The following is an 11,991-nucleotide window of genomic DNA, read 5'->3' as shown; positions in this document are numbered from 1 at the left end:
AGCTCTTTTAGCGTGCTGAAGCGCACAGGGGAGATGGCCGTCTGCAACACACACAGGGGTAGTGCAGCCTGTTGTGTGCAACCCACTCGACACGGGAAACCACCACCGCTGAAGCGCCGTACCGCCAACACGAAGAGCTCTCCAAGAGCGTGCTGAACTCGTTCAGTCTTCTTGTCTCAGTAGAGTAGTCAGGAGCAGAACGATGTGATCGCTCGGCTCCGAAGCGAAAAGCTGAATATGCGCTGCATCTGCTGCCTACTTATACTCACGCTGTGATCAGCGGCAGCTGGATGCAATAATCGCATGCCCATGGGCATTGGCTCGTTTAGTTTACACTCGAAGTAGATTGGTCTCTCTAAGCGAGATCCCAATTCGTCGGTCATCCGACGTGACGTCTCCGTTCCCTCCTTTAGGGAACGAGGGTTACCATATGTAACCGAGACGTTTTTTGTCACTTCCAATGAAGTGCACATCTGGATATTGGCTAAACTTTAGTTCTTTAATTAAAGTCAGACTTTAATATTGGCCATCAAGTCATATTTGCCAGACTGCTGTTAAACAAACATAGATTTGACACAGCAGTTTAACCTTGTTAGTCTTTTTTAAACTGTGAAAATTTGTAAATATAAATCTGGGTTTGGCCTAGAGGCGTTTAAACACATCAATATCATAATCCACCATCCAAATCTGAAATTCAAAAGCAATTATTTTTGGAATATTATGATCCAGTCTTTAAAACAACAACAGTGATATAAAGGAGCTGCTTTGAAATAGTGATCCTTATCAGATTTCATTCATTCATACTGGACTAGCCCAGACCATTATCTGTTATGTGTAAGATTTTACATGGTGTAGCTCATAAGAATATAGTAGTTATTAAACTTTGTGGGTTGGAGGGATTGTTCCTTTATGCTGGTTTTATGGAGGGTGATTTTACCACAATATCATAAGGCAAAGATAATGCAAATGTGAAATGTATTGTCATAACACTATCTGTACTCCCTGGCCACAACCATTGCTTATGCATCCCTATAGGTGCTGAAGCCACTATTAATAGAGATCCTCCTTCTTGACTCCTTGTATAGTAATCAAAGCTTGGTTTTGGAGATGACCAGCACAGAGACATCTTTAGGTCCACAGCTAAGAGACGACTGCCACGTTCTTATGGCATATAACGTCGACAGTATGCCCTCTACACCGTGCTGAACACTCCATTCAATGTCCCTTAGGTGGGCTTTTCTGTTGTCTTCCTTAAAGGGTTGCTATAAAGTTGTTGTACTTTATTGCTGGTCATTGAGTTCTAAGAATAAGAACTGAATACTAATCCTGTAACATTTCAATTTCTGTTAGCTTGACATTCCTGCAATCAGGGAGTGGTAGTGTCTACGTCTAATTGAGCAGTTTGAGACATCTCAGTTTGTTGTATCATTCTTGAAGTCCCTTCCTTGCCAATGGAAATAACGGACCAGACTAAGGCAACACAGCACAGACGAACAATGCAATAAATCATCATCATAGTCATAAGGCATCAATAAATCATGCCATGTCATTGTTTTCATAATCACCTCAGTAAAATTCCCACATGGCAATACATTTCTATTCTTGATAACCTACATTCAAACAATTTAAATGAAATTAAAACATTATAATTATGAATCTGCCTGTTTATTGTCAGTAACTAGAGTTGTCCTATTTGGGGGGTCAGCAAATTATTATTACTTTTCTTAATTTTGAAAGGCAAGGCCAAAAGAATTCAAAGTGGCTTTACACTTTTTCCAAGCATTCTGCCAAGACAGCCCCTGTGCCTGTATACATTGAAGATCAGGAGCAGATTGATGCAATCCACTCTCACCTGACTTCAATTCTGGACAGCACACCCAAGAGTGACGAGATCAAATTCATTATGGATATCCTTTTTCCAGAGGTAGGTCTCATGTGTTAGCTGTGCTCTGCATGATATCAGATTCACATTGTTTTTAATGTCAAATGGTTTATCCATAATGTGAGACCATTGCTCTAAAAATAATTGTTTTTGTGGTTATTATAGAAGAGACACTTTTCATTTTGTTGTAAAAAATGATATTTGGCTATTTGGGGTGTGATCAATCTCAATTGTTTCTCTGGTAGTCCATTATCTGCACCCTTGCTTTTGCGGAAAATCTGGAGGCTGAGGAGAAATTTCTGTGAGGACCTGTCATTTACATAAGGTACTGTAAGGATCCTATAAAGGGAAACATGGTCAAACATGAGATCCTGCGATTAGTCACATAACTATCGAATAACTATAACTCGATAACTATCCAACTTTTGCTTTTTTATCAGTTTGCGGGGGCATTTTGACAAGAGGAATGAGCAACAATTAAAGAAGAGCAGCAGGAGAGTCATCCTAGTTCATATTTTGAATAAGTTGTGTTAATAAATAATATTGTTGTAAACAAAAAAAGTTGTATTTTTTCTTCTCAGATGGCTAAATGGCCCTTGGAATTTTAGAAAGGGGTGAATTGTGTTTGTCTTCATAAAATGCCATGTAAGACACTGTTTTGTAGCTGTATTCACAATAGTGAATACTAAAGCATAAATACATTTTAAATAAATATTTCATTGATGGTCCATACGATTACACTGTATGTCTGATGGACTAAATATGGTTAATATCTGAATGTGGTAACTTTTTATTTAAAATTAATGAGTAATATTAATTTAATGAGTAATATTAATAAATGTGTATTATACATTTTTCAAAAACACTAATTCAGTTGTCTCCTGTAGGCTATGAATTAGGTAGACTATGATATTCAGACCAGCAGTGAATATCCAGATATTTTTTATTTTTTTTTAAAGGTTTATTTATGGCGTTTTATTTAGATAGGACAGTATAGGTCGACAGGAAGTGAAGTGGGTGAGAGAGAGGGGGATGGGATCGGGAAAGGTCCGCGAGCCGGGACTCGAACTCGTGACACCCGAAGCGCAATGGCGCTGTATGTCGGCGCGCTGCCCACGAGGCCATCGGCGTCGACATATCCAGATATTTTTATCTGTAGTGCAGATCATCTGATATCCTAATGTAATGTTTATTTTTAAAGGCACAATATATAAGATTTTTTTATTAAAATATCCAAAAACCACTAGAACAGTGTTATATATTTTGCTGACTTGTGTACTTACATTATCCCAAATGTTTCGAAGAATGTTTAAATCCAGAGAAATAAGCAATTTTAACTAGTGACATGGACCGTGTCCATAGTGTCATTGTGTCGCCTGCCAATGACGCCATAACCCCTCGATTTCCGGTTTTGTTTTGTAGAAAACATGGAAACACCAAAGACGCTTTAATATGTTGTGCGTTTTAATAGACCGGTGACGACCACACAGAGTAGCATTATAACAGAACTTTCAAACTTATATAGTATGATAAAACAGTGCTGTTTTTTTTCCCCACATACGCATGACCGGAAGGAGCGGAAGCGGTCGACTGTGGCATAATAAAAGCTCCGCGAGCCGTGTGTCACGCTCGTTCAGCGGCCTCGTTTCGCTTTGACGGCTTTCAGCCTCACCGTGCTTCATTCTACTACTTTAATAAATCATTAGCTCATCCATGAACATGATTTCTGCCCGAGTCCCGTCGGATTGCATCGGCTGTGGGGATGAAGACGACAAATCCCATGATTCCACACTCAGTCACGCCGTCATCAAACTACATTTGATTCTTTGTTTGTTTTGAATACATGCCTCTAGCGGCGAAAAATTACATATTGTGCCTTTAAATGCACACAAAAAACAACAACAAAACACTCAATTAGTCAATGTCTATGGACGGGACGGTTATTAATGTGTAAGTTTCGAGCATCGATTTAATGATTTTGACGTATATCCTCCTCCCCCTACTGGACGCATCAGGAACAACAGGGGCGTAAAACTGCCTGGGCCGTAGATCTGCCTGCTCCAGGTCTGCAGCCTCCCCCTACTTGATTTCCTGGAGAGTCATAAGTTATATTACTTCTGTGACATATATGTGGAATCTCTGCGCGAGAGTGCCCTCCGGCTACCAGTATGAATGAAACAGACATTACAGCACTCAATAATAGCCTATTTTGGGTAAACATTAGGAAAAATGGTACTTCTCTCAAAATAAATTTTAAGTAGACATGATAATACATTTCTTTTTCCAGTGTACACAAGTGTACAGGATTTTTCTGTTGTTACATTGTTTTAAAAATCAAATTTTAAAACACTCTGATGTGCCAAGCCATCAGAACCGAATTGAACCCGAAAAACGTGGTTAAAAAACTGAGGTATGTATTGAACCGTGGGCTAACTGTATTGTTGCATCCCTAGTGAGTATGCCTGGGGTCTGACCGTGTGCAGTACTCTAGCAAGCCATTGACTGAGGGGACGGGCAGGGAGAACTGTTTAACAAAATGAGGCCATACATCAATCAATAACCTCACCAAAAGCCAGCCAAAGGCCCTCTACAGGACTGAAACAGCCCTGCTTTTCAGTATATTAAACAACTAGCCTAATAATGTCTCTGTCTTTTTCAATCAATGTACACCACTGGATCACAATATATCAGCGTTCTAATTGGAAGGTTGGAGGTTATAGTTCTGGCAAACTAACAGGCATGTTTGGCAACCTCATGGCTAGAAGCAGGGTTATTGATAAAAGATTAAACAGACAAATGACATAAACAACTCAAGTATATGACATTTGATTATAAAAACGACAAACTCACATACCTAGGAAATAAACAAAAATTTAAAATAAAACTGAAAATACAAAAATAAAAGCTAATTCTATAGATTTGAATTAAAACTATAATAGTACATAAATAAAACTAGAATAACACTGACTGAAATGGCTTAAAAGGTAAATTTTGTTCAATATTTTTAGCTAAACAGCAATGGTTGCTAATTAGATTAAAAATGTTTAATGAAAGAAATATAGCATAAATCTGGTTATAAGCAACAATTTAAAAGTTGTTTTCTGTACTGTATTTCACTAAATAACGCAAGAAAAAAAATCATATTTAATAATTGTATTAATATGCACAAAATAATATGCACCCTAAAAAGAATTACTAAATCGTTATTTACTGATGCTCAAATTATACAACAACTAACGAATATATCGTAAATATTTGCCATATCGACCAGCCCTACTGACTACCCAGCAGTCCTTGACGATATTCTTCAGATACTGTGGAATCTGAATGAATGATGCATCATTCATGTCACTGGAGAACAAAAGTGGGCTGTTAAGTTATGATGGTATATGCTAGATTAGTTTTCATTTGAGGCATAGCTTGGCTTTAACAAAAGCCACTCAATATCCTTCCGTGTAGAAGGCAACCAAGCAGATGCATTCACTGGTTTCAGCTTCTCATTAAAAAAAACTGCACTGCCCCTTTAAGGCAGAATTTCCTTTTTTTTGTCAGTTTCCTGTTGCAGCCTGATAACGGGCCTCATTCGGCAACGCAATGACACCACACAGCACTATTATTCCCTGTGTTATTGCCTGGAATCAGTGCTACCTAAATCCAGAGAAAGCTCCATCACCACCTGTAGTGCAGAGAGTAAGACTTTCTGGATTATGTGAAAGTGAAGAGAACTATTTTTAGCAGCAGGAATGGACGCAGTCTGTTGAGGTTGTGAGCTGCTAGAGCACACATATGCCAGCTGAGACAATCAGACAGAGTCCAAATACAACAGTTTATTGAGGCTGTTAAACAGCAAGGTAATGTTATGTTATATGGTGGATCCTGTTCTGGCATATTTTCTTCATGGAAAAATGACCTATATGCATTAATGTAGGTAGCTGCAATCTAGAATATCTCCTAAAGCGTCTAGAGTCTAGAAAACTTGAATATCACTTCCTCTGTACTGCTTTTCCTCCAGTCTACCTCAAGTTAAGTAAAACTTTCATTTTCCATGCTGTTTTAGGATCTGATCATCACATCTAAACCCAGAGCTTCTCACTTCTGAAATGAATTGCAAACCAGGTCTGAGATCAACTCTGAAAGTCAACTTCCACCAACAATCCTGCATTAACCACCTGCCTCCGCTGAAATTGCTGTAGCTCTTCCTGTGTTTGAGAGGATAAGAGAGTTTGTCCACGCCTGTCTGGATTCACAAAGCACTTAGTAATATGTCCGCTCTATAAACTAGATGTGAATGCTAAATCATCAACGAGAATACAGATGAATGAACAATGAATATTCATGAAAGCAAACATGCAACAACATTAGCATGTAACGACAGCAGACATGGTTTCAGAAAGAGTCTTTTTTCCTTCCTTTCCCCCACAAATCAACCCAAATTTGCACACTTTAATACTTAATACCAGGGATGGGCAAACTTGGTCCTGGAGGGCCACTATCACTGTCCAACTCTCATGCCGTGAATCCAGAGCAAAGTGTCTTGCTGTTTTGGATGCGAATGCATGTTTGAAAGCACAAAACACAACTTTGCTCTTTGTTGACCACATGAACAGTTTGAAACGATGGCGCTCTGATAGTGTTGGTCATTATGTGAATGTGCCATTGTCTGAAGAATAGAAATTCAGTTGTGAAAGTCACCAAAACACAGAGGAACACGACCATGTGACTCTCATACAAAGGACACTGTGCACCACCTGACTAACCATGCAGTCGAGACAGCAGCTCTTAAACCAGCAGAAGTGGGCCGTCAGCAGCTGGAGAGGGCCAATGACATGTGTGTGCTGTATCAAAGTGCTGACAGTGCCCAGAGGTGACTCTGCAAGCGTGAAGCAGTCCTCCCTTCATTAGAGAATCTGTATCTGAACATTGGATGAGACAAAGGTATCTACTACTTCAGCATCATGCCAATAACAAACAAAGGCAGCGTATATGTTCCATTCAAAGGGCATTAAAGTGAGCGAGACGTGAATTTAAATTGTCTTTATTTACAGAGGTATATTATGTCACACTTCACACATCTCTAGTAAGTTTCGTCTGTGTGTGAAGACGCTGCAGGCCATGGCGTAGCGCAAATCTGTGAATGAATGTTCCAAAGTGAAGTAAACTTCAACGGATTTCCTGTACTCAGGGAGTAGGGAGCAATGAAAACTGTGTAGGGACCCTGTCAGTCGGAACACAGTTCATGCATGGAGCTCTCTTCTTACGAGCTGGTTATCTGAATCAGGTGTGTTAAATAAGAGGGACATGCAAAATGTGCAGAGAGGGTCGCCAGGACTGGAATTATCCCGGGGGGTCGGGGGGGGGACAGGACCCCTGAGGGTTGTCCCCCCTAAAATTATGATTAAAAACCACGCTGTGTATTGTAATGTAAATAACCTTTTATACTTTAAATATCTTTGTAACTAGTAAAACAACCCAAACGGGGCAAAAATGGGTTTTAAGTTTAGAAACATTTTGAGTCTCCCCCTCCCTTGCCTCACAGTGCTTTGGTCCAAATGCCTGCTTTCCTCTTTTACATCACCTCAGTGTTGCCAAGTCCGCGGTTTTCCCACGGAATTGGGCTACTTTAACACTGTTGACGCGGGTTTTTCATGTCCGTAGGTTGAAAACCTGACAACCCTGCATCACCTACACAAAGACACACACACAAGTCCGGTGAGCGAGAACAAAGTCAATAGTTGTGGAACTCCAAGGCTGTCAAGGCTATTTTATTCACTTAAACATCGGATGAAGTGATTATTTTCTCTTTAATTCAGATGATGCCAATGTATTTTTCGATGAGTCCACTATGTTAGCAATAATAACATTACCTGCTTGACGGATAGTAATGTCTACAACAGACACGACCGCTGTCGCTGCGTGACCACAGCAGCTTGAAGTTGTCTAATTTGGCACGGTCTCCGTTACACTAATAGTAGTAAGGCTTTCTTCTGTGTAAACTTTTCCTTATAAGTACAATTTTAGCATCCCCTTCAAAAATTGCTCTTGAGAAATTTTATGTTTATTGTCCCCCCCAACTGTTAGACGAAATTTACGCCCCTGCCGTCACGCTAATGCATTTAATTTATTACACAAGGCGTTTCTTTCTGTTCTTGCTTTCACGTGTTTTAGGCACTTACCTTGATGGGGTTTGTACTGAAACAAATCTTCCTGCTGGGGGGTGGTTCATCTTCTACAGGCAGCCCAGGGATTTCTGAACAGCTGGATTCTGGTTCGTAAGCACCATCATCCTCAGCCTCCTCATCTTCATCCAGCTGACTACCACCAGAGTCCTCTCCAATCCCGCTGTATGCGCTGATGTCCACCAGGTCTGCTTCTGAGATATCCTCTCTGTGGGATTCCTCCTCAGCGCAGGCCTGTCCAATTTCCTCCTTTTGTTCTGAGGGCTCATGGCTGCTGGTGGCCTCCCCATTTTCCAAAGAGGCGTGGACATCCGCCTGTACCAGTCTGCTCCCAGCATCCGGTGCTTCTGGTGCTGCATGCCCCTCTGGTTTGGAATCCTTGCCCGATGCATTATGGATCTCTTCTGACGTGGACGTATTGAAATCCGTACCAGCATTGCCAGAAGCCACATCCTCGGATAATTTGCTTTTGGGTCCATCAGCTTGGAAGCTTGTTCTACTCTTCGGACTCCCAGGTGCAGCCTCTTGGTCTTTGCGCTGAGCTCCCTCCTCTTGATTCTCTGTCGGAGGGGAGACTCGTCCCTTTCTAGTGACAATTTTGGAGCTGATTCCTCCCACCTTGCCCGGGGTAGAGCCTACCCCGTGAGAAGGCAGTGGGGAGGTTGAAGATGGTCGGTGAAGGTTGTTGCGTTGGTCTGTTCGTTCAAACACTGCGCTCAACTGGCTGACTGTAGGGGACACTGCATCTGCTCGACAGTCCCCCGCGTCCAGTCTGTCCAATGACTCTGTGCTGCCATTGAAGCGAACCACCACATCCAAACGGCTGTCTTGGAACCCCGACGCCCACTCTTTCTTTAACAGGATTCGATTAGTCGCAGCCTGCTTCTCCTGCAGGTGACGCTGCTCAAATATCTTCCGTGTCTCCTGTAGCTTGGAGAAGCCTGTGCTTGGTCCATGGGAGCTGCTACCGTCGGTCTTTCCATCGAAGCGGCTAACTCGCTCTGACACAGTCCCGCCGAGTTTGAGCAGCGCACTGTGATCCACATTCTCATTCAGACTGCTTGCTCTGGGGAGGGAGAGTCGGATTGCCTGGTCTTTGGCCTTCGACGGATCCTCTTCTTCCCCAGGAGAACCCATCTGCATGAACATATTCTTGATGCGGTGCACATTGGAGCCGTACCTGCGGCCCCGGCCCTGTAGTCGAGGTTTCCCATCCTCCCCGTTAGCAGCACTGGAATCTTTTACTGGCTTGAGAGATTGAATTCCAGCTTCATAGGCGTTTCTGTGCGGTGATGCGCTTCTTGCTACGAGGGTGGTGCTGGCGCTGCCGCTGGCTGCAGATGGGGGTTCAGTCTTCATCATGGTTAATCAAACAGCAGTAAAGACGAGCAGAAACAGCATAGCCCTCTGCTTCTCCTCCTTACTGCATGAATAAGAAGTGGCAGCCTTCAGGATCAGTCCATATTATCAGCCGCAAAACAGAGAAAAGGAGAAAGTATGAATAAGACAGAAATAATTGACATATTTTATAAGAAATATGCAAAGAATAATTGATCAGAAAAATAATGCACACACGAGGTGGTGATACAGCCATTACACCAAGCGGGGCATTATTTTTCTAATAATTCAATGGCCCGAAGTCAGTTATTCCGCTTATACTACAGTTACCACAAGACATTGTTCAGATTATGTATTTCAAGACATTTGTCAGGTTTTTGTCCTTAAAACACTCTTGCATGTAGGACTAATTTCACAAGCATCAAGTCTCAAGCCTCAGTTGCTAGTTCCACAACATCATTTTAGACCTAGTTGTGAAGGCCCGAGCCATAGTGCAGTTATAAATGCAGTCTAATGCAGTAATTAGAGAGAGCGAGATTAATTGTAGCTGTGTGAAGCACGTGTAAATGACCTGAATCTGTGCATTTAAATGGAAAACATTTAACCAAGTGGCATTTGCAGACAAATTAATAGAGTTCATACATAAAGCCAGTTCACTAAGAAAGACATTAAATGAAACTTGATTTGATATTTTGCATCTAATGCAATGGAATGCATTCATTTTTAAGTGTAGCCTATGTACTGTCTAAATACTTTTGACAGCTCATTTGACAAATCAAGTGGGGCCACTACATAAAGTATATATATAAAAAACAGCAACTGTACAGGGCAAATGCCTACATGTTTAGTACCCTAATATGGTTTTTGAGCATCCATTGACAGCTCTGCCATGGCCACACACATGCCCCAGGGTCATAAAGCCAGAAAAGCTGCATTCTCAGACGCCTCTTACTTTTACAGTTCACTTAAAATTGCACTAAAACAAGAGTAAATGACTAATTGACTATTAAAAAGACCAATTTTTAATCTATAACCTTTAAAAAGAAAAAAGTAGGCCTACATAAAAATCACAACAATATTAAAGACTACAAAGGAAAGGGTTTACGCAGTGATGCAAAACATTTCCGTAATGACTCAAATTTCCTTGAGATGTACTTTGAGGTGTAGACTACATCTTACATAACACGGTTTTCAAATATTTTTTAAACACAAATCATTCATTTTGGCAGACAAAGCTATTTAAATGAGGCTGATAGCTGTGCTTTGGAACATGGTAGCTCGTTTCTAGATGGTCTAAGATGGTCATTAGCTGGCAGACCATCTTAGACCGGCAACAAAGCCTCTTAAGATGACCAAGCTGGTTTTTAAAACATAGTAGCTGGTCAAAATTCAGCAAGAAAATGAACTAGAGCCCAGCCACCATGTTACAAACACAGCTCCCAGCTTAAGCTGGATTTTCCAACAGGGTTGGATCTCTGTAGACAACAAATTGATCTTTCTGTCAGATAAAGGAAGTCCGATCATGAACGAAACCGTAAACAGAGTCACAGGAACTTGAGACAATTTCAAGTCATTTGATATATAAAACGGTGCATGAATTCTTGGGAAATACCACGCATACTGGCATGGACAGGCAGGCTTTGTTGTGATCCCATGCTGCTGCTGCCAGTAGATTTACTTATCTCGGCAGCATGAGTCAACCAGCGAAACATCAGCTGTCGTTTTAATTCCGCTTTACATCGAGATATGCAAGACAGACCATATCGCTAATTAAAATCGGAAACTGTAAGATATATCTTTTCTGCGCCGCCAGTTGTGTTGAAGGAGTGTCAACAGATTGAAGCTGCAGCCTGTCAAAACATCACACTAGGACCCTGCGGAGCGAGCGGCCCCGCTCTCTGCAATGATGCCTCGACTCGGCGACGTCGCTTCCTGCATCCTCCACCGTCCAAATAACGGTTCTACTGTTAGAATAAAAGGACATTTTTGATTTCCTCCGCTCTCCTCAGAAACTGGACATACCTTGTTTCTCGTGCTCATCGAAGACTCCGTCCTTTAATTAACGAAAATTACGTTCCTTTCGTTCACAAATCCAAGATGAACTTGCAACTTATCTATTTTGGCATAATTTTTTATTTTAATTAATTTGTAATGCATTCCGAATACCTAATTAAGTTTTTATTTTATTTAGATATTTAATTTCTTTCTTTCTCGCGCCCTCGCTCTCTCTCTCTCTCTCTCTCTCTCTCTCTCTCTCTCTCTAGTACACAGCAGCATCGCAGGTTATTTTAACCCTTCAAGCACAACAAAAAGCTACATATACACTGGTAAAGTGGCAAAAACTGAACAATAGATTTGCACAGTAGTAGCATAAAAAGTAGTAGTGGCGTAAGCTGGTAGAAATAAATAAATAAATATCATATGTACATTAATTCCCGTAATAATAATTAATAATTTAAGTAGTTATATAATATAGTTTACTGTACTACTGCTATGAAGAAATCATTTTTAGCTGTAGTACAGCAAGTTTGAGATATTTTATAAAGCATACCATATTATATACATTTATTCCCGTTTTTATAAACTAGTGAGATA

The 11,991-nt window shown here is 40.9% G+C and overlaps 1 protein-coding gene across 1 annotated transcript in view; it reads right to left on the bottom strand.

Moving 5' to 3' along the window:
- LOC107717206 (neurabin-2-like) overlaps window positions 1-11,491 on the bottom strand; it is a 46,990-nt gene extending 35,499 nt beyond the window's left edge. The window contains exons 1-2 of the mRNA XM_016523885.1: window positions 11,419-11,491; window positions 8,056-9,504 (exon numbers count right to left, since the gene is read on the bottom strand). Coding sequence (XP_016379371.1) covers window positions 8,056-9,420 — 1,365 coding nt within the window. The 5' untranslated portion in view covers window positions 9,421-9,504; window positions 11,419-11,491. The remainder of the gene's footprint in view (window positions 1-8,055; window positions 9,505-11,418) is intronic.
- Window positions 11,492-11,991: the final 500 nt, after the last annotated feature.

Source organism: Sinocyclocheilus rhinocerous, unplaced genomic scaffold (assembly GCF_001515625.1).
Source record: "Sinocyclocheilus rhinocerous isolate Xijiao unplaced genomic scaffold, SAMN03320098_v1.1 scaffold3377, whole genome shotgun sequence".
Classification (NCBI taxonomy): Eukaryota; Metazoa; Chordata; class Actinopteri; order Cypriniformes; family Cyprinidae; genus Sinocyclocheilus; species Sinocyclocheilus rhinocerous.
Note: the sequence above shows the minus strand (reverse complement) of the source record. Positions and strands in the feature narration are given on the sequence as shown.